General features: G+C 39.5%; 1 protein-coding gene across 3 annotated transcripts in view; it reads left to right on the top strand.

The window, feature by feature from the left end:
• LOC142461501 (thyrotropin-releasing hormone-degrading ectoenzyme-like) overlaps positions 1-24,415 on the top strand; it is a 294,642-nt gene that overhangs the window by 110,692 nt on the left and 159,535 nt on the right. The window contains exon 8 of one of the 3 annotated variants that reach the window (XM_075563513.1): positions 22,621-24,093. The exons of the other annotated variants lie outside the window; for them this stretch is intronic. Within the exon in view, the coding sequence (XP_075419628.1) occupies positions 22,621-22,660 (40 nt within the window). The 3' untranslated portion in view covers positions 22,661-24,093. Of the gene's footprint in view, positions 1-22,620; positions 24,094-24,415 lie in introns of those variants that run through there. 3 annotated transcript variants of the gene reach the window in all.

Below are 24,415 nucleotides of genomic sequence, written 5' to 3'. Positions count from 1 at the left end.
CACAATGGATGGATGGATGGATGGATGGATTCGGATAAGAGTTGTATGAGCATCCAATAAAGTGATTTATTAAAAAATATTTTTGAGCTTAGTGTTTGATAAAAACTGAAAATTAGAAGAAAATGAAATAGGAATCAGTAATAACAAAAGGGCTGGCTATTTAAACTTATTCACATGCTCTGAGCACAGTTTTCAAAAATATGTGTATATTAATGCTTCATTGACCTATGGTATTTAATAACATATTTTAAAATACATGAAAATTATTTGGAAAATTTGTTCATAGTCTAAAGCCATCCAGAGATCGCTTTTAGTTGTTGCTCGGTACAATCGAATTGCTTCCTGCTCACAGCGACACTGTGCACCAGACTCACAGTGCTTGTTAGGTTGGGACCCTTTGTTGCTGCCACTTTGTCACTCCATCGGGCTTCTCATCTTTGTCAGTGCCCTCAGACTTCACCAAATAGATGTCCTTCTCCACAAATTGGTTTATCCTGATCACGTGTTCAAAGTATGTACAATGAAGTCTGATCATGCTTGCATCTAGAGGGCATACTTTTAAGATTGATGTGTTGGTTCTCTTGGCAGTCCATCGCACTTTTCAATAGTCCTCACCAGCACTGTATTCAAATGTATCTATTCTTCTGTATTATTTATTACTGGGTAGATAACTCTCACCTGCATAAGAATCTGTTGAAATTGCCACAGCTTCAGTTAGGAACACCTTAGCCCTGAACGCGATGGCCTTGCATGTCCACCATTTTAAGGGGACTAGGGACAGGAGATTCGCCCAGTGCAGTACAATGTTTTACTTGTTTTGACTGCTGCTTCCATAAAAATTGCTGTGGATCCAAGCAAGATGAAATTCTTAACAAAATCACCATCTCTACATTTATCAGGATAATGTCTATTGGTCCAATTGTGATGGTTTGTTTTTTCTTTACATTAATTTGTCATCCACACTAAAGACTGCAGTCCTTAATCTTCATCAGCAAGTGCTCCCATCCTCCTCACTTGCAGCAAGCAAGGTTGTGTCAACCGCCGATCATAGGTTGCTAGCAAGCTTTCCTCCAATCCAAATACTTCATTCCTCTGTATGCAATCCACTTTCTCCTGTTATCTCTCAGCACGCAGATTCAACAAGGATGCTGAAAGATTACAGCCCTTGTGCTCACCTGCCCTGATTCTAAATGATTCCGTCTTCTCTCGTTCTGTTCAGATGATGGCCATTGGTCCGCGTGCGGCTTTCCCAAGAGCACAGCGACGTGCCCCGTAGTCCTCACTCGTGTTTACCTCCCCCTCCTCATGTGCAGCTCTAAGTTGAGGTGGCAGCTCTCCATCAGCTGTGTACGGATTGCCTTCTGACTTGAGGGGCTTGCCTTCCTGCACTATAGCTCACCATGATCTCTTGCTGTTCATCGTTTTTCCGCATAGTTGCCAGTGTTCCGTGACTGTTCATGACATTTTATGTTCCTAATAACTCTGAAGTGAATAGCCTTCACTTTGTTCTTAGTTGGTCTTAGTCTGGAAGCTCCACTGAAAACTGTTCACCTTGAATGATGCTGCTGGTATGTGAACTACCCTGCCATAACTGTCAGCAGCTTTTCTTTCCTGGCTTCTTACTCACCTCCTGCTTTCTTCATGTATATTGCTTTGGGTGTCATGTATGTTGAGACGCTGGAAGATCCCGAGGAAAATCTCCCTAATTGTCTTCATTGTAATCCTCACTGTTGTTGCCATCATCATCTTCACCATGAGCAGTTAGTTTATTGATATACAGGAAGACCCTCGATTATGATCATCCAGCCTGTAAAACAACTCCTTGCCCTTTAACTACGTAAATGCCCTCATTTTGAAACGAGTAAACCAGCCCCAATTGCACTGAAATGCTTTATCTCATCGCCTTCACTTGTTGCACTGGCAGCTCTTTAATCATGAAGGAAGCTTATAGCTTTCCCTTGGACAGCTAAATACGGACCGGTGCGCCTGCTCCGACTGACCTGGGAATTTTAAAGACACCATTAAGAGATGGACTCCTTCATAACCCATGGGCTGCCAGCATTTAGTCACTGCCTAGATACATATTTCGATTATGCAGAATACATAATTTATAGCAACTTTTAATATTATAACACTTTTAGAGAGTAACAGTGATACTTTTATTGGATATTAGAAACTCTCATTACATACATTAGTTTTCCAAGGGATAGCTGTTTTTAATTTTTTAAAATCATTTTATTAGGGGCTCATACAACTCTTTTCACAATCCGTACATACATCATTTGTGTCCAACACATTCGTACATATGTTGCCATCATCATTCTCAAAACATCTGCTTTCTAGTTGAGCCCTTGGTATCAGCTCCTCATTTTTCCCTGTCCTCCCTGCTTCCCCTCCCCCTGAACCCTTGATAATTTATAAATAATTAATAGTTTATCTTATCTTACACCATCCCACATCTCCCTCACCTAGTTCTCCGCTGTCCGTCCTCCAGGGAGGAGGTTATAGGTAGACCTTGTCATCTCTTCCCCACTTCTCCCTCATCTTCCCTTTATCCTGCCAATATTGCCACTCTTACCACTGATCCTAAGGGGGTCATCTGTCCTGGATTCCCTGTATTTTCAGTTCCTATCTGTGACAGTATACATTCTCCGATCCAGGTAAGGTAAAATTGGGATCATGATAGTGGGGGGAGGGGAAGCATTTAAGAATTAAAGGAAAATTGTATGTTTCACCTTTGCTATACTACACTCTGACTGGCTCGTCACGTCCCCACAGCCCTTCTGCTAGGAGACATCCAATCTCCCCCAGATGGGCCCTGGGTCCCCACTCTGCACTCCCCCTCATTCACAATGCTATGATTTTTTTTTCAGCACAACGTGCTTTCTCAACTTTTGTTAGGCCATGATTAATCTTTAATCTGCAAACTTAATTAAAGATGAAGAGAGCCCTCTGGTATAGTGGCTACATGTTTGGCTGCTAACCACAAAGCTATCAGTTTGAAACTCCTAGCTGCTCTTCTGGAGAAAGACGAGGGCAACAGCCTGGGAAACCCAAGGAGGCAATTCTACCCCATTGTATAAGGTCATTATAAATTAAAAATGGCTCTGTGACATTGACTTTGGTTTTGAGAGTAGTTGTTTCAGTAATAACACACAAGGACATGTGTCTAGAGATTATTCCTGCCACTCTTAGTAGTGCCCTAAATATTAGCTAGCAGTCATCAGTAGTGTTTAATACATGTTTGATGAATGTATAATTTAAAAATTAATAACTATAGTTTTATTGTCTTGTTTCATCGCTTGTAAATTTGTGTCATATTAGAGAAACTGGAAATTCAGTGAATTAGACACTGACAATAAAATGGCTCATAAAGAAGCACATTTTGAGAACATTCAAAATCTGCCTTTCAGTTTTATTTTATTTTTTATCTAAATCCTGGTTTCAGGAATTGTAACAGCATTGCAAATATAGCCTTAATATTTTTGCAAACTGGATTATAATAATCTCACTGAATCTGCTTTAAATCTCCTTATTGGGTTTTTACCAACATGTATTTTATTAAAGGGTCTTCTTTGTTTTCTGATGGGTCTCCAGTCTTTGGTTTAAAGTTTGCCAGATGAAACATGTGGTGATCATCTCTTTACGTATTGCAAAAGTGAAAAGTCAGAGGATGTGCTTGAAAACACAAAACTCTGAGCCAGATCAGAGGAACAGCCACTGGTTTTAGGTTGATAGGTGACTGCTTAACTTTGTAGAAATGCTGCCCTTTCAGGAATGAAATTGAGAATAGATGGCTTAGACACATTTTGTACAAAACACTGCCAGGTCGAAATCTTTCCCAGTTTCCTCAGTTTGCAATCATTGCAGCAGACACTTCACCGCAGTTAAGTAGGATTGTCCAAAGACAACTCTGGGATTACTGCATCCTTCTGACACTTCTTAGTGCTTTGCAAATGCAAATTTTATGGAAAACATTTAATTCTGGAGTTCTCTCTTCAATCCCTACCCTTTCCTAGAGGGCCAAAGCCCAAACATTATTCTTTCTTAGTTGTGTTTTCTTCTAGAATCATGAGTAGTATTAATAATAATAGAGCACTAATTCAAATGTGTTTTTTTTACCCAGTAGGCAGGAAGTGAAAGATAATTCTCTAGCTACTTGTATTGTACTCATTTGGGAGAAATATTCCTATATGATTATGCTCTTAGCTATCTTCTGTTAAGACAACAGAATGTGTGTGAAAAAGAATTAGCATTATATATTAATGAAATCCCAAAAGTGATAAAATTGTTTATTGCAAAGTAAGATTCATTGTTGGCTATATGCTTCCAGTCTTCTGCCATGGACCAAAAGTGATTAAAATTAATTTGTATCGTAGCTATCTGCTCAGCCCTGTGGCCAGTGCAGGTTGTTGGGTGCTATCAGTGGTGATTCATAGGGAGGGAGCACACACAGGAACTTCATGGCCACCCTCAAAGGCTCACAACATTTCTCACATCGTTGAGCCTGGTGATTCTAATGATCTATTTGTCAAAACTGTAAATGCCTATCTTCGGATATTCAAAAGAGCCACCATGAAATCCTTTCCTTTTAAATCATTTTTCTGTATGCAATTGCTTAAGAATTCATATTCCGAAGGCTTCTAAATTAGCCTGGGTGTGTGCAACACGTTATGACAGAGAAATGTTAAAAATAGCCTGAGACACATTTTCAGGATGTTCTACTGTAAAGAGCTGTGAGCCGTTAGCTGCCTTTCTATGATAACCCAGAAAGAGCCTCGAGACTAGAATTTTCACACTGACCTGTCCCTGCAGGCATAAGCTGGCTGGTTCAAGTGCAGACAGTTAACAAGTGCCTTTCAGCTTTATTTAGAAATTTGTTGAGTGTGTTCTCCTTGAAATGAGGCTATCGCTATCGAGGGGACCACCCGACCTTCTGGCCTCCACTTTGACCTTTGTTTCTTGCCTGTCTTTTAAAAAGACTTTCTGCTTTCCTCTTGAGTGATGGTCTTGAGGTTCAACCACAGCTCACCAGGTCTGCTGTCAGTACTTGCCTTTTGTGTTGTGGAAAAAAGTACCTGCTGTGAACAAGTTGTTAGTTTTGTAAAATCCTATCATGAAATCTCCAGCTCATTTACCAACTACTGTTCTTCCACCAGTCTCCAACATTTGCATTCCAATCAACACTAATTATCAATGCATCCTGATCGCATGCGATCAATTTCCAAATGAAGTTTGTGGTAGAATTCTTCAATTTCTTCATCACTAGCTTTTGTGGTTGGTCCATACATTTGAATAATTGCTTATTGATTGGATTTCCTTGAAGCTGGATAGATATAATCCTGTAATTAACAGCATTGTACTTCATGATGGATGTAGTGAGATCCTTTCTGACAATGAATACCACACCATTCCTCTTGATTGTGTTTTTCCTGGTGTAGAAAATGAAATGACCTTCTGATTTTAAATTGCCAATACCAGTCCATTTCCATTTACTAATGCTTAGAGCATTGTTGTACATGCATTCCAGTTCATTTTTGAGCACTTCCACTTTTCTTACATTTATGCTTCACATATTCCAAGTTCCAATCATAGAAGACTGTTGCAGCTGTTTCGCTTTACCTTGAGTCCTGCGCCATGAGCAAATGAAGACAGCAAATGCTCCGCTCTTGCCGGCTTTCCTCAATTCACTTCCACGTAGTGGACTCCCCTCCAAGAAAGCAGCTCCTCTGCAGTCACATTTTGAGGGCCCTCCCACCTGAGGGGTCCATCCACATGCAGTTTATCTGACAGTGTTCTGCTTCCTTTGTTCAGGCTTTCAACATGTGAGCCTGCTTTGAAGCTCTGTCCAAGGTTTTAAGCAGCTTCTTCCTCAAGAGTGGGAGTCTAGTCCCTCCTTAGTTGTGCTTGGGGTGGCCCTGCTGGCATTTGAAACACCAAAGACATAGCTTCCAGCATCACAACAACACAGAAGAGCCCACAGCATGACAAACTGGCAGACAAGTGGTGCATTTGAATTGAATTTGCATTTGAACTGGGGTGCTGGAGAAGGACAAACTGCTCTGTATTGAAATCAGTAAGACCAGAGTGCTCCTTAGAGGCAAGGATGACAAGACTTCCTCTTACATGCTTTGGACATGTAGTCACAAGACTAAAGTGGAAGGGTGGCAAAAAAGAGGAAGGGGTTCAGCCAAGTGGATTGGTTGACACCATGGCTTCATCAATGGGCTCAGGCGCAGGAACCATCGGGAGGGTGGTGCTGAACCATGCAGTGTTTTGTTCCACTGTGCACAGGCTCACTATGTGTCACAGTGGACTGATGGCACAGAACAATACCGTCGACAACGACAGACAACAACCCCACCTTGCTTGCTGAAAGCGAGGAGAACTTGAAGCACCTGCTGATGAAGATCAAGGATGGCAGACTTCAGTATGGATTTCAATTCATTAAAAAAAACAAAAACCCAAAGTCTTAAAACTGCACTAATACATAATATCATGATAAATGGAGAAAAGATTGAAGTTATGAAGGATTTCATATTGCCCTTTTCCTTGCTTTGATCATGGAAGCCACAATCAAGATCTAAGGATATGTATTATATTAGGTCAATCTGCTGCACAAGACCTCTTTAGAGTGTTGCAAAGCAAGGGTATTATTTAGAGGCCCAAAGCATTGTCTCTTCAATCACCTCCTATGCAGTGACGTTCGACATTGAATAAGGAAGACCAAAGAAAAGTGATGCACTTGAGCCATGGTGTGGGAGAGTATTGACAGTACCAGGGACTGAAAGGACAAACACATCTGTCTTGAAGTGAGTACAGTCAGAGGTCTCCTTACAGAAGATGACGAGGCCTTGCCTCACATCCTTTGCACAGACCATCTGAGAGACCAGTCCCTGGAGAAGCACGTCATGCCAGGGACAGTGATGGGCAGTAAAAGAGGAAGGCCTCAAGGGCAGGCTGCCACAGTGCGTGCCTCAGGGAGCTCATAGGCACTCTGGTACGCACGGTGCAGGCTGGGCAATGTTACATTCTTTTGTACCCAGGGTCACAGGGCCAGAGCTGCCCCAAGGCAACTAGCCAATGCCACCCTACTAAGTAGTTCTAAAAAGTCCAACTATTTCAAGTACTCTGTGGCTTTTGAGGATGGTAAGCTCTTTTGGAGACCCATACGTCATTGCTTCTCATTCTTCCTAATGCGGGGACCCTTTAATACACTTCCTCATGTTGTGGTGACCCCCTAACCTTAAAATTATTTTTGTTGTGACTTCATAACTATAATTTCGCTACTGTTTTATTTAAATCAGGCGACCCCTGTGAAAGGGTCATTTGACCTCCAAAGGGGTTGCATCTCAGGTTGAGAACTGCTCTTGTAGGTAGTGTGGCTTCAAAGCCAGCAGATTTGTAGACTCTGCTGCCAAATGTTGACATCAGCAGTTATAAGGGTGAAATATCTTAATGTTACGTCTAAATGTGTGAGAATGGTGACATCATTTAACATCATTCTGTGAGACTGATCCACTTTCTTTGAAAAGTACCCACTTGTGTTTGTCTCCTTGGGTTTCCTAGAGACTCAGAGTGTAGTCGTTCATGATATCTAATCCATATACTCTAGCGTTCTCCTTAATGTTTTAATTCAGTGTGAACTCACAGCATATAGGTTGACCATTTTCTTAACATATCCTTGAAAGAAATGCAGACTAATCCTGTCTTCCAGTTTGACCGCAGAAATGGCAAGTACATGGTGATCAGAGCAGGAATTAATCCACTTGTAGTCTATGCTTACTTCGCATTCTCTGTGGAAAATCCATCTCTCTGATCTCTTTTTGTTCTATACCATTATATTGCATCTTTATTTAAAAGCACTGTTATGAGAATTTTCAATGTTATTATTCCTTAGTTTGGGAATTCCATAATCTTATCAATGGTCAATAGATATTTGGCAGATTGGAAAATAAATATAACTAATCATTTACTTGTGCAAGAGTATTCAAGAACTCTGCTGTTTGCCAGCCACAGTACTGAATATTAAAAAAACAATATGGTCTGTAATCCCCTAGTTATTTATTCAGCCAAAGTAGAATGAGGTAGTTGTAAAAATGTGGCTCTTAGATAAAATCTGTTTTCACTACTTCCTGGGAGAAGTTCTGCCTCTTTGTAATTCCTAGCATTCACCTGAACACCACTGCGGTCATGTCTGAACACGACTGGTTATTGCCCCAAAGAGAATGGTCATTGCAATTGGGTGCAAATTGTTTGGAATTATATAGGTTGTTTGTGATTATAAATTCTCAAATCCACTTTTGTTTCTTCATTTTACTTTAATTTTGACAGTCACTCTGTTGATCCTCACTATTTTCTAGAAGTTCACTGCTGTCTAGCTTTCCTTTTCTTTGTACAAGGAGCACTTACCTCAGTCTACTGAATGCCTTTTACTTTCCTGATTGATAAGAGCCTTGGCTATAAAGCGAGGAAGAATTGGAATTATCACTCCATGAATTGGTTTTAGGGATAAAAACAAGCCACAGCATATTGGTCTAGTCAACACCCTTCATCGGCCTCAGCACATGTTCCATGGCTGTGGTTGTTAGTATGCACGCCTGCCCAGCCTGTACTGACAGCCACTTCACAATCACTAGACATCATATTTATTTCCTGTCTATCATCTCACAATTCACCACATTCATCGATTTCTTTCACACAAGCATCCAGACACTGCGTGAAAAGTGTTGTGTTGCTAATTTGAAGGTCAGTGGATAACACCCACCAGCCCTCCTCTGGATCCCTATAGAGCAAGGGTTCTCAAACTGGGCCGTGACCTACTTTGGGTTTGGACGATCCTTTCACAGGGGCACCCAATTCATAACAGTAGCAAAATGACAGTGATGAAGTAGCAATGAAAATGTTATGGTTGGGGGCCACCACCACACGGGGACCTGTGTGACAGGGTCTCGGCGTCAGGAAGGTGGAGAAGCGCTGCTCTTGGACCTCTTTTTCGTGATGGTTGATTTAAGAGAACAGCAGGCGGGTGTGAAATTCTGTTTCCTGCTTTGTAAAAATGCCACAGAAACTGTTGTGACGTTGAACACAGCTTCCAACGGCAGCGCTATGGGAAAAACTCAAGTGTCTGAGTGGGTTTCTCATTTCAAAGAAGGTGGAGTATTGAATGATGACAAACCCCATTCTGGATGTCTTTTAACATCCCAAACGGATGCAAATGTCGACTCCTAGTGCCTTTGGAGTTCCTCCCACCAGGTCAGACTGCTAATCAAACTTTCTACTTAGAGATTCTAAAAAGGTGGCATAAAACGTAACCATAAAAGGTGACCAAAAACGGCTTTATTTGTGGCAGACGGGGGACTGGTTTTTCCACCACAACAATGCACCTGCTCATACAGTCATCTCAGTGTGCTGGTTTTGGGCAAAAACAACATGCCTCTCTTGCCCCATGCACCTAACTCACCTGACCTCACTCCCTGTGACTACTTTTTGTTTCTGAGAATTTAGAGGGACATGAAAGGACAGTGATTTGATGACATAGAAGAGGTGAGGGAACAAAAATGAGGGAAGTGCTATCAACTATCCAAACAGATGAGTTGGAAAATGTTTCCAAGAATGGAATCACAAATTTGAAAAATGTATTACGTATAATGTAGAACACTTTGAAGGTGATAAGTTTGTGTTGTAAAAAAAAAATTAAATACATAGCTTTGAAAAAAAATCACTTTGAAGGATACACAAAAAATCTCCTTTCAATTCTATTGCAATGAATTAGAAAGGCATATTTAAAATAAGGAATATATGGATATAGAAATCAATACAGGAGTTATTAAAAGTAATTATGCATTACTTTATATTGTCTTGTAATATATCTCTAGCTCAAAATGGAGATTCATAGAGCCCCTTATGATAATCATTTTCCTTAACAAACAAATATCCAATAACAACAACAAAAGGATCTACTCATAATTTTCTTCCAGAATTTATCAAATCTACTTTTGGTCTCTTATTTATCCAAGGTAGCAGTGCTATCTTGTTTAAGACGTTCAAAGATAATTGGAACATGATCGATAATTAACAGCTTATGATAGTTTTTGCTTGCAGTGAAACTATAGAAGGTTACGTTTTTCAGTTTGAAGAGGTGATGTTTTGAAGTGAGAGGAAAGGAAAACAAGGGGAGGGATCAATTCAAACTAAGCCAAACTTTGGCTTGGGTGGTAAATCTTCACATCTTGGGAGATGATTTTAAATACATCATGTACGCTGTTAATTGCATTCGATTTGGACTACCCTGTGTGGAATGCTTGAAATATTCTCATAGGGAATGGAGTGTCAGTGAAAAGGCTCTCACTGTTCTGGTGGTAAGAAAACATCAGATTAGGAAAATCGGACTGAGTGGAATTTTGCCAAAGCCTATTGGATATTGTTTAAAGATAAAAGTGCAGGCCGACTCAGGAGTTACGAAATAGCACCGTGCCCTCCAGAATCAAACCACATTTGATTAGCAGATTGGATTCTTCCTTTCTAGACTGAGACTGATCTGGAATGGAGTTGATTCAGGCATCTGAGTGAAGGGAGGCAGCGAGCCGTGGCTGCTCAGGTGCTTCACCCCATTAGAGTTTAGGATTAACGGAAGTTCGGCATCAAATTTCCATGTCACTTAGGTTGGAGTCTGGGCTGCCCAAAAGGGGGAAAATAGATTTCAGTAAGGTAGAACATATGTTAGGACTGCAGTCTTGATCGGGCAACTGCAGGCCAGGCTAATGGTCCCCGAGGAGAACCACGCTTGAGCGTCAGAAGGTGTTCCGTTTGCTCGCTGAACACACTCGCCATTAGCGAGACGTTCTTGGAAAGACTGTCAGAAATGCCAAGCAGAAAGAAAGAACAGGCGAAGATTAGTTGACTCTGCATTCCAAGTCACCAATGTATTGGAAGTTAATTGCAGACGCCTAGGGCAGATCATGAATTTTATCCATGGTCTATGGAAGAAGCTGCTCCTTCTCCTCTTTCAGTGGGTAGTGAATGCTATTACAGGCATGTGGTCACTGAGCAGAGCAACTCGCGAGCTGCATTCCCAGCCCACTCTGCTTTTACTTTCTTAAGGTGCCTGATTCCATTTTTTAAATGTTCCTGGCTTCTGTTGGATCTTGATATTAATAGATTATTATTTCTTATAAGGGTGACGAGCGGAGAAATACACATAAAAATTTGAGCTTCATTAGACCCAGGCACCTGTGGTTTTCAATAAATTATATATGTAGTGTAAATATTAGGGAGTTGGTAGGTAGGTAAGTGTGTACATATGTGGGTAGGTTTGGTAGGGAAGTAGCTGGATAGATAGATAGATGGATGATAGGTGGAATGTAGAATGATAAAAGTAGATATATAACAGAGTCATGGTATTTGAATGTAGAATGATAAAAGTAGATATATAACAGAGTCATGGTACTTAGTTCATGCCATGATGAAATTACCATATTTAGTCTCAGGAAGATTAGTTTTGACATACTGTTGTCATATGAGCACAGATAGAGAAATTTAAAATTTGAGCACAAAAGCTGATGTTTAGTACATAAATTTAAGTTGTTTTCCTAATGGAGGAAAATGTCACTGAAGATAAGTATTGAAAACATGTGAATTCTATAAATTCTGTATTAAATAATTATCACATCCAACAATATGAAGTTACAAATGTTTGAAGCAGAAATATTAAGAAATTTTCCAACTTCAACTATATGCCAAAGGTAAAGTAAAAATGTGTCCTTTATTAATCATTATGAAACTATAAAAAGCATATAAGCTAATAAAGTATTTTATATTCATGTAATTAGTCTGTATTTACTATTACCTTGTGATATATATGTATTATTCAGTTTACCAATGTAAATAGTGAGTTTGAAATAAATTGTGTATTCTCACAAATAAGTAATATGAGAGCTTCTTTACAAACAGGCAAAATGAAAATAGTGGGAAGCATTAGAAGTTCTCCAAATGGTTTTAGTGTGTTGACCTTTTTAATTTTAGTGTTTGATGCTTGTTACTAAGAATAATTTACAAATACTGAATTCTGTAATACAAAGTTCGTTAGCAGTATATTGCAACTATATGGTAGTTTTAGCCTATACAACTGGAAATACATGCGGGTTGAAAATACATATAGGATAGGATGAAATTTTGCTTCAAAATGTTCTTTCAACAGTGTTACATTTCATATGTTCACCAAATATTTAATAAACACTATGTGCCAGAAATTAGTATAGACACAAGAGTAAATAGCAAAGAATAAAACAGCCAGTAAAACAACCAAAGTTCCTGCCCTCATAACTGCTCTTGTGTTTTAATTTTTAGTTTTGAGAAATTATATTCGTGAAGAGCACAAGCTCCATAATTAAATAGGAGTATTAATTCTCAGCTCCAGTAACATGTGACTGTGAGCAAGTTATTGAATTCTTTGATCCTAAATTCCTCTGTCTATAATATATCGCTAATACAGTATCTATGCCATAAGTTTGTTTAATTCAAAACATTCACTACATCCCAGCCACTATAAGTGCTCAATCTATTTTTTTGCTAGTAAAGCATATTAAGGAATATATGTATGACCAAACTACATCCTCAGTCAAGCATGGCATGCTGGGGAGGTACACCATAACACTGAGCTCAGGTTTGGAGGCCAGGTAAATAGTTAGTTCATATTATACCATTATACTTTAGTTTACTTCAGTGTAAATTTCTTAGGGTGTATTTCTTTTTAATGTACACCCATGTTTTATCATTTGAGTCCATTTTTTGCTATTTTATTGGGTTCTTGAAGAAATTTACAAAAGAAGCCTGGTTACATTCTGAGACTTTCCACACAAATTGAGCAATGGCATTGTTTGGTCACATTCTATTTAATATGGTACCCATGTTGTCGTTAGTTGTCCTCTGGTTCTCCAATCTAGTTTCCATGTTGCATGAAGTTTTCACCCGTGCTTTGGGTGGGGTGTTTCTCTTCTGCACTCACACAAGTTATTCTTCCCCCACGAACTGGAGTCCACTTGCCCTAAGATTCCTATCTAATTTTCCATGCTGCACTTGTCAGTTTGATCTCATATATGTCTCAAAAGAACACATTATTGAAAGCATAAATTATTTACTAGTCAAGGTAAACTATTGTTTAGATTTTTGTTTATTTTTCCCCAAACCATTTTATTAGTAACTAATCCAGACATTATACCATTCCATAGTTTAGTCACATCAAGCAGTATTATGCAATTGCTACCACCATCAGTTTCAAAACACTTTTGTCCTTCATGAACCTCTTGATATTTGCTTCCCCTTTACCCCAACTTCCCCACTGTTTACCCCAGGGACCCTTATTCTAATTTTGTTTCTACAGGTTCATCAATCCTGGTTTCATATACTGAAAAACATATTACAAAGGTTCCTTAAGGCTACCCATGATAACAGAATACTTCAGAGATAAACTTCAATATGCAAACAAATAAACAGAAAATATTGAAACCAGATCAAGTGATAAGGTTTTAATCATTCAAGTGAGGTTTGTCAGTTTAATCTGCTATGTCACCTCTCCAGTACTCTCTCTTTGTATCCAGTTTATTATGGTTAGAGGGAATTCACTGGAGGCTTAGTTATAGATCTCAAAAATATGTTGTCATCTGTCGCCTTCTGCAAACCTGAATCTCACAATGTAAGTTCTGATATCATTCCCTCCTTTTGCTTTGGATTATATAATTTACAGTCCTTAGGGCACGGGTGTTGGTGTGCTTCGTCCTTGTGGACTTAGTTGACATCTCACTTAGATGGCTGCTTGTTTGGAAACAAGCCTTTAAGACCCCAGATGCCATTCTAGCTGATAGCCAGGCACTATCAAATTTCTTCACCACACTGGTATAGCACCATATCTTCTTTGCTTTCTTCTTTAGGACAAGTATCTTACAGGGTCATGTCATGAGAACTAATTGATCTTAGATTAGAGCTAGGATTAAGGGGGAGCTCCATATCCATTCTTGGATCTATTTATGGATCATGTAGACTTTCTTCCAGGAATGACTGCTAACAAGTCACTCCAAAAGTTCGTTGGGATGTATTGTCTCCGTTCCAACCAGCTAGAAGGATATCAGACACAAAGAAACATCTGGTAGTTGTTAATACAGCAGCTTAAAAGAGACTCACATGAGAACAAGCATGTGGGGTTTTTATGCTGTTGTTGTTTTAAGATCATTTTATTGGAAGCTCTCACAGCTCTTATAACAATCCGTACATGAATTGTATCAAGCATATTTGTACGTATGTTGCCATCATCATTTTCTAAACATTTAGTTTCTATTACAACCCTTGGTATCAGCTCCTCTTTTTTCCCTCCTTCCCCCTCTTCCCCTCTCATGACCCTTGATAAATTATAAATAATTATTATTTTTATATCTTACACCAATGGTTTCTGCTGTTTATTCCCCTGGGGGTGAGGGTTTATGTATCAATCATTGTGACTGGTCCCCCCTACCTCCCACCTCTCCTCATGTTCTCCCTACCACCCTGGTATCGCTACTCTCATTTCTGTCTCTGATGGTTTCATCTGACCTGGATCCAGTGTGTCATGAGGTCTTATCTGTACCTGTGTTCATGCTGTGATCTGGCCCACAGTGAAAGGCAGGACTGGGGTCATGATAGTTGGGGATAAGTAAGCCTCAAGGAACCAGAGGAATATTGTGTGTTTCACCAGTGCTCTCCTACCCCCTTGTTGACTCCTCCCTTTCTTGGGACCCTATTGTGAGGATCTGTCCTATTGTCTACAGATAGGTTTTGGGTCTCTGCACTGACCCCCTTTGTTCTCAACACATTTTTTGTTGCTTATTTTGGGTCTTTTGATACTTGTTACCTGATCCTATTGACACCTCGTGATCACACAGGCTGGTGTGCTTTTTCCATGTGGATTGGTTACTTCTCTGCTAGATGGCTGCTTGTTTAACTTCAAGCCTTTAAGACCACAAATGCTGTATCTTTTGATAGCTGATCACCGTCAGCTTTTTTTCACCATATTTGCTTATGCACCCATTTTGACTTCAGCATTACACCAGGAGGGTGAGCCTCACAGAATTCCAGGTTGTTAGAACAAAGTGTTCTTGTGTTGAGGCAGGGCTTGAGCAGAGACCCAAAGTCTCACATGAGAACAGTCATGTAGTTAAAACAAAAGAAAAAAACAATACACAGAAATCACATGGTAAAGACTCATGTAGGCAATAATCACATGGTATCATTTATTTTAAAGGAAGTTTTAAAACTGAAGTTTCATTATTTCCTCCCGATGAAAAGAGAAATGATTTTTGGTAAAGAGTCAGCTGATTCATACCAACTGAATGTGCTACCAGAATATATGAGTGTGCTAATTTTGGTACAAATTTCATAGAATTATTATTAGCTTCACTTTTAAAATATATGTAGTGGTTTGATTATTTGCCTTTTAAGGACTTCAGTTATGGGAAGTGAAATGCTACATGATTTTGTTCTCTTCTACTTACCCCATGACTCACCGTTAGTGACAAAATAAATGGAAAAGATAAAACAAATATTTTTGCTACGCTCATACACAGGCACCAAAAACTATAAGCTATCAAAACAGACCAAAAAAAAGAGAACGACTGAAAATACAGTGAATTCTAGTCAAAATGTCAAAAGGATTCTGAGAATAGATACAAGAATCTATGGGTCTCCTCTCTATAGTTTACTGAGCACCGAGGTCTCCAGGAGTAGAAGGCCTTGTGTGGAAGAATGAAATCTTGATGGACTACATGGTGAAATCTTTCTACACATGGAAGAGCAGGAAGCAGTCAAGCCTGTAAGAGATTTACAAACCCCATATTTTTACAAGAAAAAGGGTGCAAAAATGGTGGAATGTGGAAGAAGTGTGTATATGGCAATTGACTTGGCAACCATTAATTGAGACAGCTGGAGAGAAACAATTACATGCTAAATCACCACCGTGATAACCTGCAATACACAGGGTTGAACTGTGAATCACACAGCTTTCCAGCATATTCTGAAATGGGACTATGGAGCAGAAATATGCCTCTAAACAGATGGAACCGTTGATTTGATTAGAACTAGGTCTGAAATAACACCCTTGATGTAAACTGCATTGGCTTCAAACTATTCTACATGATTGCTCTTTAGCCATAATTGTTCAGCAACCACTTCTATTGAATAAGACTTTCCCCGTCAAATACAAAGGATATTTAAGCATAAACTAGCATAAAAACCTAGCAACTATGGGGAAAATTATTAACAAGGAGAGCTAAAATCATGATTCAGCACAACTACAAATGTCATGCAGAACATGTTAAAAGTATCCCTCTCTTAATTCTAAGAGATTAAAATGAGAGTTTGTGGTGCCCAGCTATCAAAAGATATAGCGTCTGGGGTCTTAAAAGCTTGAAGGTAAACATGGGGCCATCTAGCTCAAAAGCAAAAAAAACCCACATGGAAAAGCACACCAGCCTGTGTGATCACGAGGTGCTGAAGGGATCAGGTATCAGGCATCAAAGAACAAACAATCATATCATTGTGTGCTCACCTCCATGGTACCATCGCTGAAGAAAAATGGGTGCATAAGCAAATGTGGCAAGAAAGATGATGGTGCCCAGCTATCAAAAGATATAGCATCTGGTGTCTTAAAGGCTTGAAGGTAAACAAGTGGCCATCTAGCTCAGAAGCAACAAAGCCCACATGGAAGAAGCACACCAGCCTGTGCAATCACGAGGTGTTGAAGGGATCAGGCATCATCAGAACAAAAATTTTACTATAGTGAATGAGGTGGGGAGCACGGAGTGGAGACCCAAAGCCCATTTGTCGGCCACTGGACATCCACTTGCAGAGGAGTCTGGGGGGAGGGGGGAAGACGAGCCAGTCAAGGTGTAATGTAGAACTGATGAAAAATACAACTTTCCTCTAGTTCCTAAATACTTCCTCCCTCCCTGCCCCCCCCCCCCCCGCCAACTATCATGATCCAAATTCTCCCTTGCAAGTCTGTCTGGCTAGACCAGAGGTTGTACACTGGCACAGATAGGAACTGGAAGCACAGGGAATTCAGGGCAAATGATCCCTGCAGGACCAGTGGTATGAGTGGTAATACTGGGACCGTAGAGGGAGGGTGGGTTGTAAAGGGGGAACCGATTTCAAGGATCTACATGTGACCTCCTCCCTGGGGGATAGGCAACAGAAAAGTGGGTGAAGGGAAACGTCAGACAGGGCAAGATATGAGAAAATAATAATTTATAAATTATCAAGTGTTCATGAGGGAGGGGGTAGTGGGGAGGGTGGGAAAAGATGACCTGATGCCAGGGGCTTAAGTGGAGAGCAAATGTTTTGAGAATGATGAGGGCAATGAATGTACAAATGTGCTTTACACAATTGATGTATGTATGGATTGAGATAAGAGTTGTATGAGCCCCTAATAAAACTATTTAAAAAAGCAAAAATGAGAGTTTGAAGCAAGGATAGAAAAATTAAATACTCTGATAAGGAGAATAAAATTGATCTAGCATTAGAAGAGAATCATATAAAATCTAAGAATACTATAAGCACAAGGAACACCAAAAGGATATATAGAGTATGTCTCCGATAGTTGAGATAAATTAAATAGGAAATAGGTAATCATCATTATGCAATGACTATGTAAACAGGCATCATTTGTGTGTGTGCAACACACTTGATAATTCTGGAAATGTCAGATGAAGAGGAGATACAAATGGTAAAGACATTTAATACCTGGAAGCTCAGTGTTCTTACAATAAGTATGTACATATGTATATTGAAAGGGTACCAGGTGTTTTAGAAAACAAAACAAGAGGATTAAAATTAAGATATTTTCTGTTGAACACACTGGATTTTAGGATGAAGAAAAAGGAACATTCAGGCTTACTCAGATGTTTATTAGCAAAAAAATTCCAGTAGATACATGATCATACGTGTAATCACATTATCACATATCAGAAAAACTGATGGCATCCTTGAGTCATTGAATTATGAAACTCCAATTTAAAGCTTACAATGAAAATAAATTTTTAAAATTTATTTCTTTAAGTCTTTATTTATTTTTACATTTTATTAGGGGCTCATACAATTCTTATCACAATCCATACATATACATACAATTGTATAAAGCACATCCATACATTCCCTGCCCCAATCATTCTCAAAGCATTTGCTCTCCACTTAAGCCCTTTGCATCAAGTCCTTTTTTTTTTTTCCCCTCCCTCCCCGCTCCCCCTTCCCTAATGTGCCCTTGGTAATTTATACATTGTTATTTTGTCATATATTGCCCTGTCCGGAGTCTCCCTTACCCCCCTTCTCTGCCGTCCCTCTCCCAGGGAGGAGGTCACATGTGGATCCTTGTAATAAGTTCCCCCTTTCCAACCCACTCACCCTCCACTCTCCCAGCATTGCCCCTCACACCCTTGGTCCTGAAGGTATCATCCACCCTGGATTCCCTGTGCCTCCAGCCCTCATATGTACCTGTGTACAACCTCTGCCCTATCCAGCCCTGCAAGGTAAAATTCAGATCATGGTAGTTGGGGGGAAGAAGCACCCAGGATCTGGGGGAAAGCTGTGTTCTTCATCGGTACTACCTCGCATCCTGATTGACCCATCTACTCTCCTAAACCCCTCTATAAGGGGATCTCCATTGGCCGACACTTGGGCCTTGGGTCTCCACTTCCCCCTTCATTCAATATGGTATGTATATACATACATACATACACACACATATATATACATATACACACACATCATTTTTTTTTTGCATGATGCCTTAGACCTCGTCCCTTTGGCACCTCGTGATTGCACTGGCTGGTGTGCTTCTTCTATGTGGGCTTTTTTGCTTCTGAGCTAGATGGCCGCTTGTTCACCTTCAAGCCTTTAAGACCCCAGACACTATCTCTTTTGATAGCTGGGCACCATCCGCTTTCTTCACCACATTTGCTTATGCACCCATTTGTCTTCAGCGATCCTATCATGGAGGTGTGCAGCCAATTATATGATTTTTTGTTCTTTGATGCCTGTTAACTGATCCCTTGGGACCACTTGATCACACAGGCTGGTGTGTTCTTCCATGTGGACTTTGTTACTTCTGAGCTAGATGGCCGCTTGTTTATCTTCAAGCCTTTAAGACCCCAGCCACTATCTCTTTTGATAGCCGGGTACCATCAGCTTTCTTCACCACATTTACTTGTTCACCGACTTTGGCTCCAGCAGTTGTGTCGGGAGAGTGAGCATCATAGAGTTCCAATTTAATAAAAGAAAATATTCATGCATTGAGGGAGTGTTTGAGTAGAGGCCCAAGGTCCTTCCGCCACTTTAATACTTAACCTATAAATATAGACACATAGATCTATTTCCCTATCCTCCTATATATATTTGCATGTACATGTCTTTGTCTAGACCTCCATAAATGCCCTTTGACTCCTAGCTCTTTCCTCCATCTCCCTTGACTTTCCTCCTGCCCTACTACCATGCTTCGTCACCACCTGGGTTAGAGTATACCTCTTCTCTACGCAACCTTACCCTTGATCATTACCCACCAGGCCTGCCACTCCCCCCCCCCCCCCCGCTACCATTTTGGGTCCCATGTTGTTCCCTTGTCCCTGTGTTTGTGAACACCACTTCCTTACCCCCCTACCCCCCCACCCCAAGTCCCCCCGGAACTGTTGGTCCCGTTGTTTTTCCTCCAGATAGTTCATCCTGCCTGTCCTATTCAGACAGACCTGTGGAGACTCTAATGTGCACGAAAACAAGAAAGAGGAAAACAGAGCAACAGTATACAACCAGACAAAACAACAAAACAAAACAAAAAAAAACACTGACAAAGAACAGAACAAAACAGTTCTCAAGAGAAAAGGTTGTAGTTAGTTCAGGGATCGTTTGCTGGCCCTTAGGAGCATTTTCCAGTCCAGTCTGTTGGGGCACCACGCCCTGGCCCCAAAGTACACTTTCAGCATTCCCTGGGGACCTTGCCTCTCCATTCTCTTGCTGTTCTGCTGCACTCCCCCAGTGCTTTGCCTCAGTGTGGTGGGATCAGGTCAGGTGCAATTCACACACTGTGTCTCCGGTGCTGTCCCCTGTATCACCCTTGGTCACTGAGGGGCATTATGTCTCGTAGTGGGGCTAGCCATGTTGTCCTCTCTGTGGATTGGCTGCTCTACTCAGGAATATCATCCTCACGGCCTGGTGGGCCAGGCTGTGTTCCACTCTCTCCTCCTGCCCCTTCATCTGCTCCTGTGTGCTCTGATCAGATATGTGCATCTCCCGGAGCTGCAGAATCAATGCTGTCCTTTGGAACAATGAAAATAAAATTTTATACCAAGAAAGAAATTTAAAAGTCAATAAATAAAGCTCCATAAAGACAAGAGATATTATAGAAAGTGTAAATACCTGGCTTATTCATAATGCTTGTAGGATACAGTGGATACTGGTTAAACTACTGACAAATCAGGTAAGAAAGAATAAATTGATTCTTTTATATTTTAATTGAGATATTTTCTTTTAGAACAAAATAACAGTGAGTCTACGTGTTATGGTGATTTTTAGCCACTTAGGTTCTATGAATTTTGCATTTTTTTCTTAAAACTATAATTTTTAATGAACTATTTTATCAGTCATCTTTTTTCTTATTACTATATGAGTCTTATAAAAATTATTGTTTTTCCAGTGTTGTGTGTTAAATAATAATGATATTGTTTTGTTTTAAATTTATATTTTAGACCTTTTATAAATATGATTCAGTTAACTTGACGGTATTTTCTCACCTTTTCAATTTCTTTTTTTTATTAATCGTTTTATTAGGGACTCATAAAATTCTTATCAAAATCCATGCATACATCAATTGATAAAGCACATTTGTACATTCATTGCCCTCATCATTCTTAAAATATTTGCTCTCCACTTAAGCCCCTGGCATCATGTCCTCGTTTTTCCCCTCCCTCCCTACACCCCCTCATCTTTTCAATTTCATGTGACTTGCAACTTCATTAATAATCTTGAATTATATACCATTATTTCAGGAAAATATAAGATATTTTGATAATTTAAAAAAGATATATACTTATTTGGATTTTCATATTTAGAATATGAGCACATATCACTGTTGTTAGATTGTATTTTTGTCATTCTTTGTTATTTTATTGATGCTTCTACTTTAGAAAATTACCTCTTACAAATGGTAATGAGGGATAATTTTCAGATAGTAACGAAGGATGATTATTTTAATTAATGAGTGTCACTGATAGAAAATAGTAAATCCATACCATTAATGTCCTTGAATTGTTATTCATCATTGAGTTAGAACATCATAATCATTACTCTTTCCTAAACTTTATTTGAATATCATCAGCATTAAAGAAAAATCAAAGAAAGCTTATGGTTTATATTCCTAACCTAAAGATCCCCAGTTTAATAAAATTTCTATATAAATAGTGTATTTTCAGAAACAAAATTGTATGTTAAATTGAGATACAGTAGAGATGTTGCCATTCCGCTGGTCAGAGAGCAATTTTCTCACCTCCATCGATGGTACCAAAACAGGTCGCCGTAGTTTTCTTCATGGCTGTGCTGAGTGGGTTGAAATATCAACCGTTAGTTTTGTAGTCTAGTGCAAACTCTTGCTAGAGAAAGCAATTTCCCTTCATCCCTCTTTGCCTGGAGAGATTTATAAATTGTCTCTTAGTTACTGTTACCTAGAAAAAAAATCTCCAGGTGATAGAGAAACTTCATGTATTTTTTGCTTAATTTGATTTGATTTAAACACTATTCCAGTGTATAATAATTCTAAGAATATAAAATGGTGAGGTATAAATACAAAGTCCTTTGCAGGTGTAAGTTCTCAAGTAACTTCATAGCATTGTTTCAGTGCAGCGTCTACTGTGTACATGTCACAGCTCAGCCATGGGTGTACCTTTACCCTTTCTCTGTACTTGAACCCCTGAAGAAAGAGAGCAAAGTGTCAAAACAAACAAAAACTAACCAGCATACCTTCCTTCTCACCGCTGAATTCAGGGTAGCCCAGCTAGCTTTTCAACAGAACCCGCCTTTTAGTTGATGTCCCTCCTCGCTCTCCCATAGAAAAAATCTTTTTTACTGCCCACATTTCATCTGCAATGGGATTGGGTGGCTTTTAACTCTAATTTGAAATAGAGTATAACATTCTGAGAGGCAGGAAAATACCTCTGTACATCATGAGGAATTATAGTCGATGTTTCATCTCTCTGTTAAGTCAAGATGAACATTCCCCCAAGACTAGAGAAGAAAATAAGGACTCGCACGAAGATGTGTCCTTCTCTGGTCCTTGTCATGTCCCTCACTGTGATTGCTTGAGAGAAGTTTATTTCTTCGACAGGCTTTTATACCTCTAGTAACAGAAATGATTCAAGTTAAAAGAAAGAGACCCGAGTGCCTATTAAGCTTCTTAATTGTAATACGCCCTCTCCCCTCCCCCTTCAATGCAGTAGAAAAATATGCAGAAGCAAACAAACAGCTTCCTGCAGCCACGTGTACAGTCGACAAGAGGCAGATGAAGGGGCTTTCTCTTGCTGACGGCTGTCTATCACCTCATTTGCATTGTTTCCACAGTGGTGCCCAACATGCTGCCAGCCTGGCTTTCCGCATCTGACGTGAACGCCTGCTTCAGGATGACGTTGGAGGGCGGTGGTACTCACGGATTTATGGGCACTTGTATGTGGGACTCTTGTCACTATAGAGCAGGCCTGTCGCTCTGGTGACAGAGCTTGTTTGACTGGTTTTGGATTTATGATGGAGATAATTCAGAACAGAGTCATAATTTTCCCATGGCAATTACACTACCATTTGGTAATTTGTCCCTAAGCAGGGAATGGATGTGCTGGGATCTACCCACGAGTTTAGTAGCTCAGTGCAGGGAACAAATCAAGGTCAGAATGCAGATGGAGAGCACATGGTCACAGAAGTTCTAGTTCTGCTCCTTCAGCCTTAAGGCGCTGTACAGTTTATATAAGAAATACTCCTCTGTTTGTGATTTTTTTAACCCTTAGAATGACCATGAGAGCTAAATATCATTTGCCCATTTTGTCAAGGAGGAAAGCAAGATTGAAATGATTGACTTTCTTGAAGATAATATTCATCAAATACTTTTAAACATATGCCTTAGGATGACATCATGATGCCTACTCCCGGCATACACAGAAAGCTTAGAACTACTTCCCACTTGACAGTCTAACATTTTATTATGAAGAATTTCAAATATATGAAAAAGCTGACAGAAGATGTAGTGAACTCTTTTGCATCCATCCCTCTGCATCAGTAATAGTTAACTCAGGTGTGCCTCCTTTAATCCACCACCCTCTGTACCCATTCCTTCTGTGTGGAAGCCCATTTGAGGCATCATTCATTCCATCAGAGCAATTTTCACTATATATATATTTCTAAAATAAATATGTACTTCATGACACCCCCACCCCATGTTTTCAGTTTGTGAGTTATGCTAAGACCCAAAATATGATCTCTGTTCATTGAACTCTTCCCCTGTTTCTCATTCCTATTTGAGTCTCACCGATTGCTAAATCTGCCCATAGAAAATTGAGAATTGGATGGCTTAAAACTGACTGCTTTGCAAATAAAACAATATGCAAAGCCATGGAGAATACAGTAGCCATGCCTTATCATTTTTACCATTTGCTTTGTCTCTAAAAATAGATCCTGACTAGTGAAACTTGTTTGTTTATTATCCAGAAGTTTCGGACACATTTTCAATGGCTCACTGTGATACTGCCATAAGTTGGCCCTTGATCAGTCAAATAGTTTGCATCATTAGAAGGAAAATGATTCCACAAGTAGGAGCCGTGTTTCTGTTCTAATGGAATCTGCGGAGGTGGCTATTTCAGATACTGAAATAGTTGCACTTTCTTCAACATTATTACTATTATTTTACTACAGCCAGGACTGTATGTAGCATTTGGAACAGATTATGATGTATTTCTATTAATAACTTTAGCACTAGCTATACTAGTCCAATGATTTGAACCCATTAAGCCTGAGTGTATAATGAAATAAATCTCTTCATTTAATTTGAAGAAGGAACTTAATTTTGGAATTGTTTTTTATATGGGTTCACAAATCCTTTTTGTTTTATATTCTGTGAACTTTTATCTTTGTACTCCACTTAGTTGTTTTCATTTCATTTACCAAGATGCTAAATTATGTTGCTTTTAAAATTTGGTTTTATCATAGCAAGTGCATTTGAATAATTGAAAATAAAGGCAATTTATTAAAATGCAATTTACATTTGAATTTAGGCATTAGCACAAACATTTTATTTGGAAATTGGTAGCTAAAAAAATTAAGGCCTGAGGTAGTCAAAAGAAATAGTACTTTTAAGTCACTTGGAAAGATT

This window comes from Tenrec ecaudatus, chromosome 11, assembly GCF_050624435.1.
Source record: "Tenrec ecaudatus isolate mTenEca1 chromosome 11, mTenEca1.hap1, whole genome shotgun sequence".
Taxonomy (NCBI): Eukaryota; Metazoa; Chordata; class Mammalia; order Afrosoricida; family Tenrecidae; genus Tenrec; species Tenrec ecaudatus.
The sequence above is the reverse complement of the archived record's forward strand: the minus strand, read 5'-3'. Positions and strand labels throughout refer to the sequence as shown.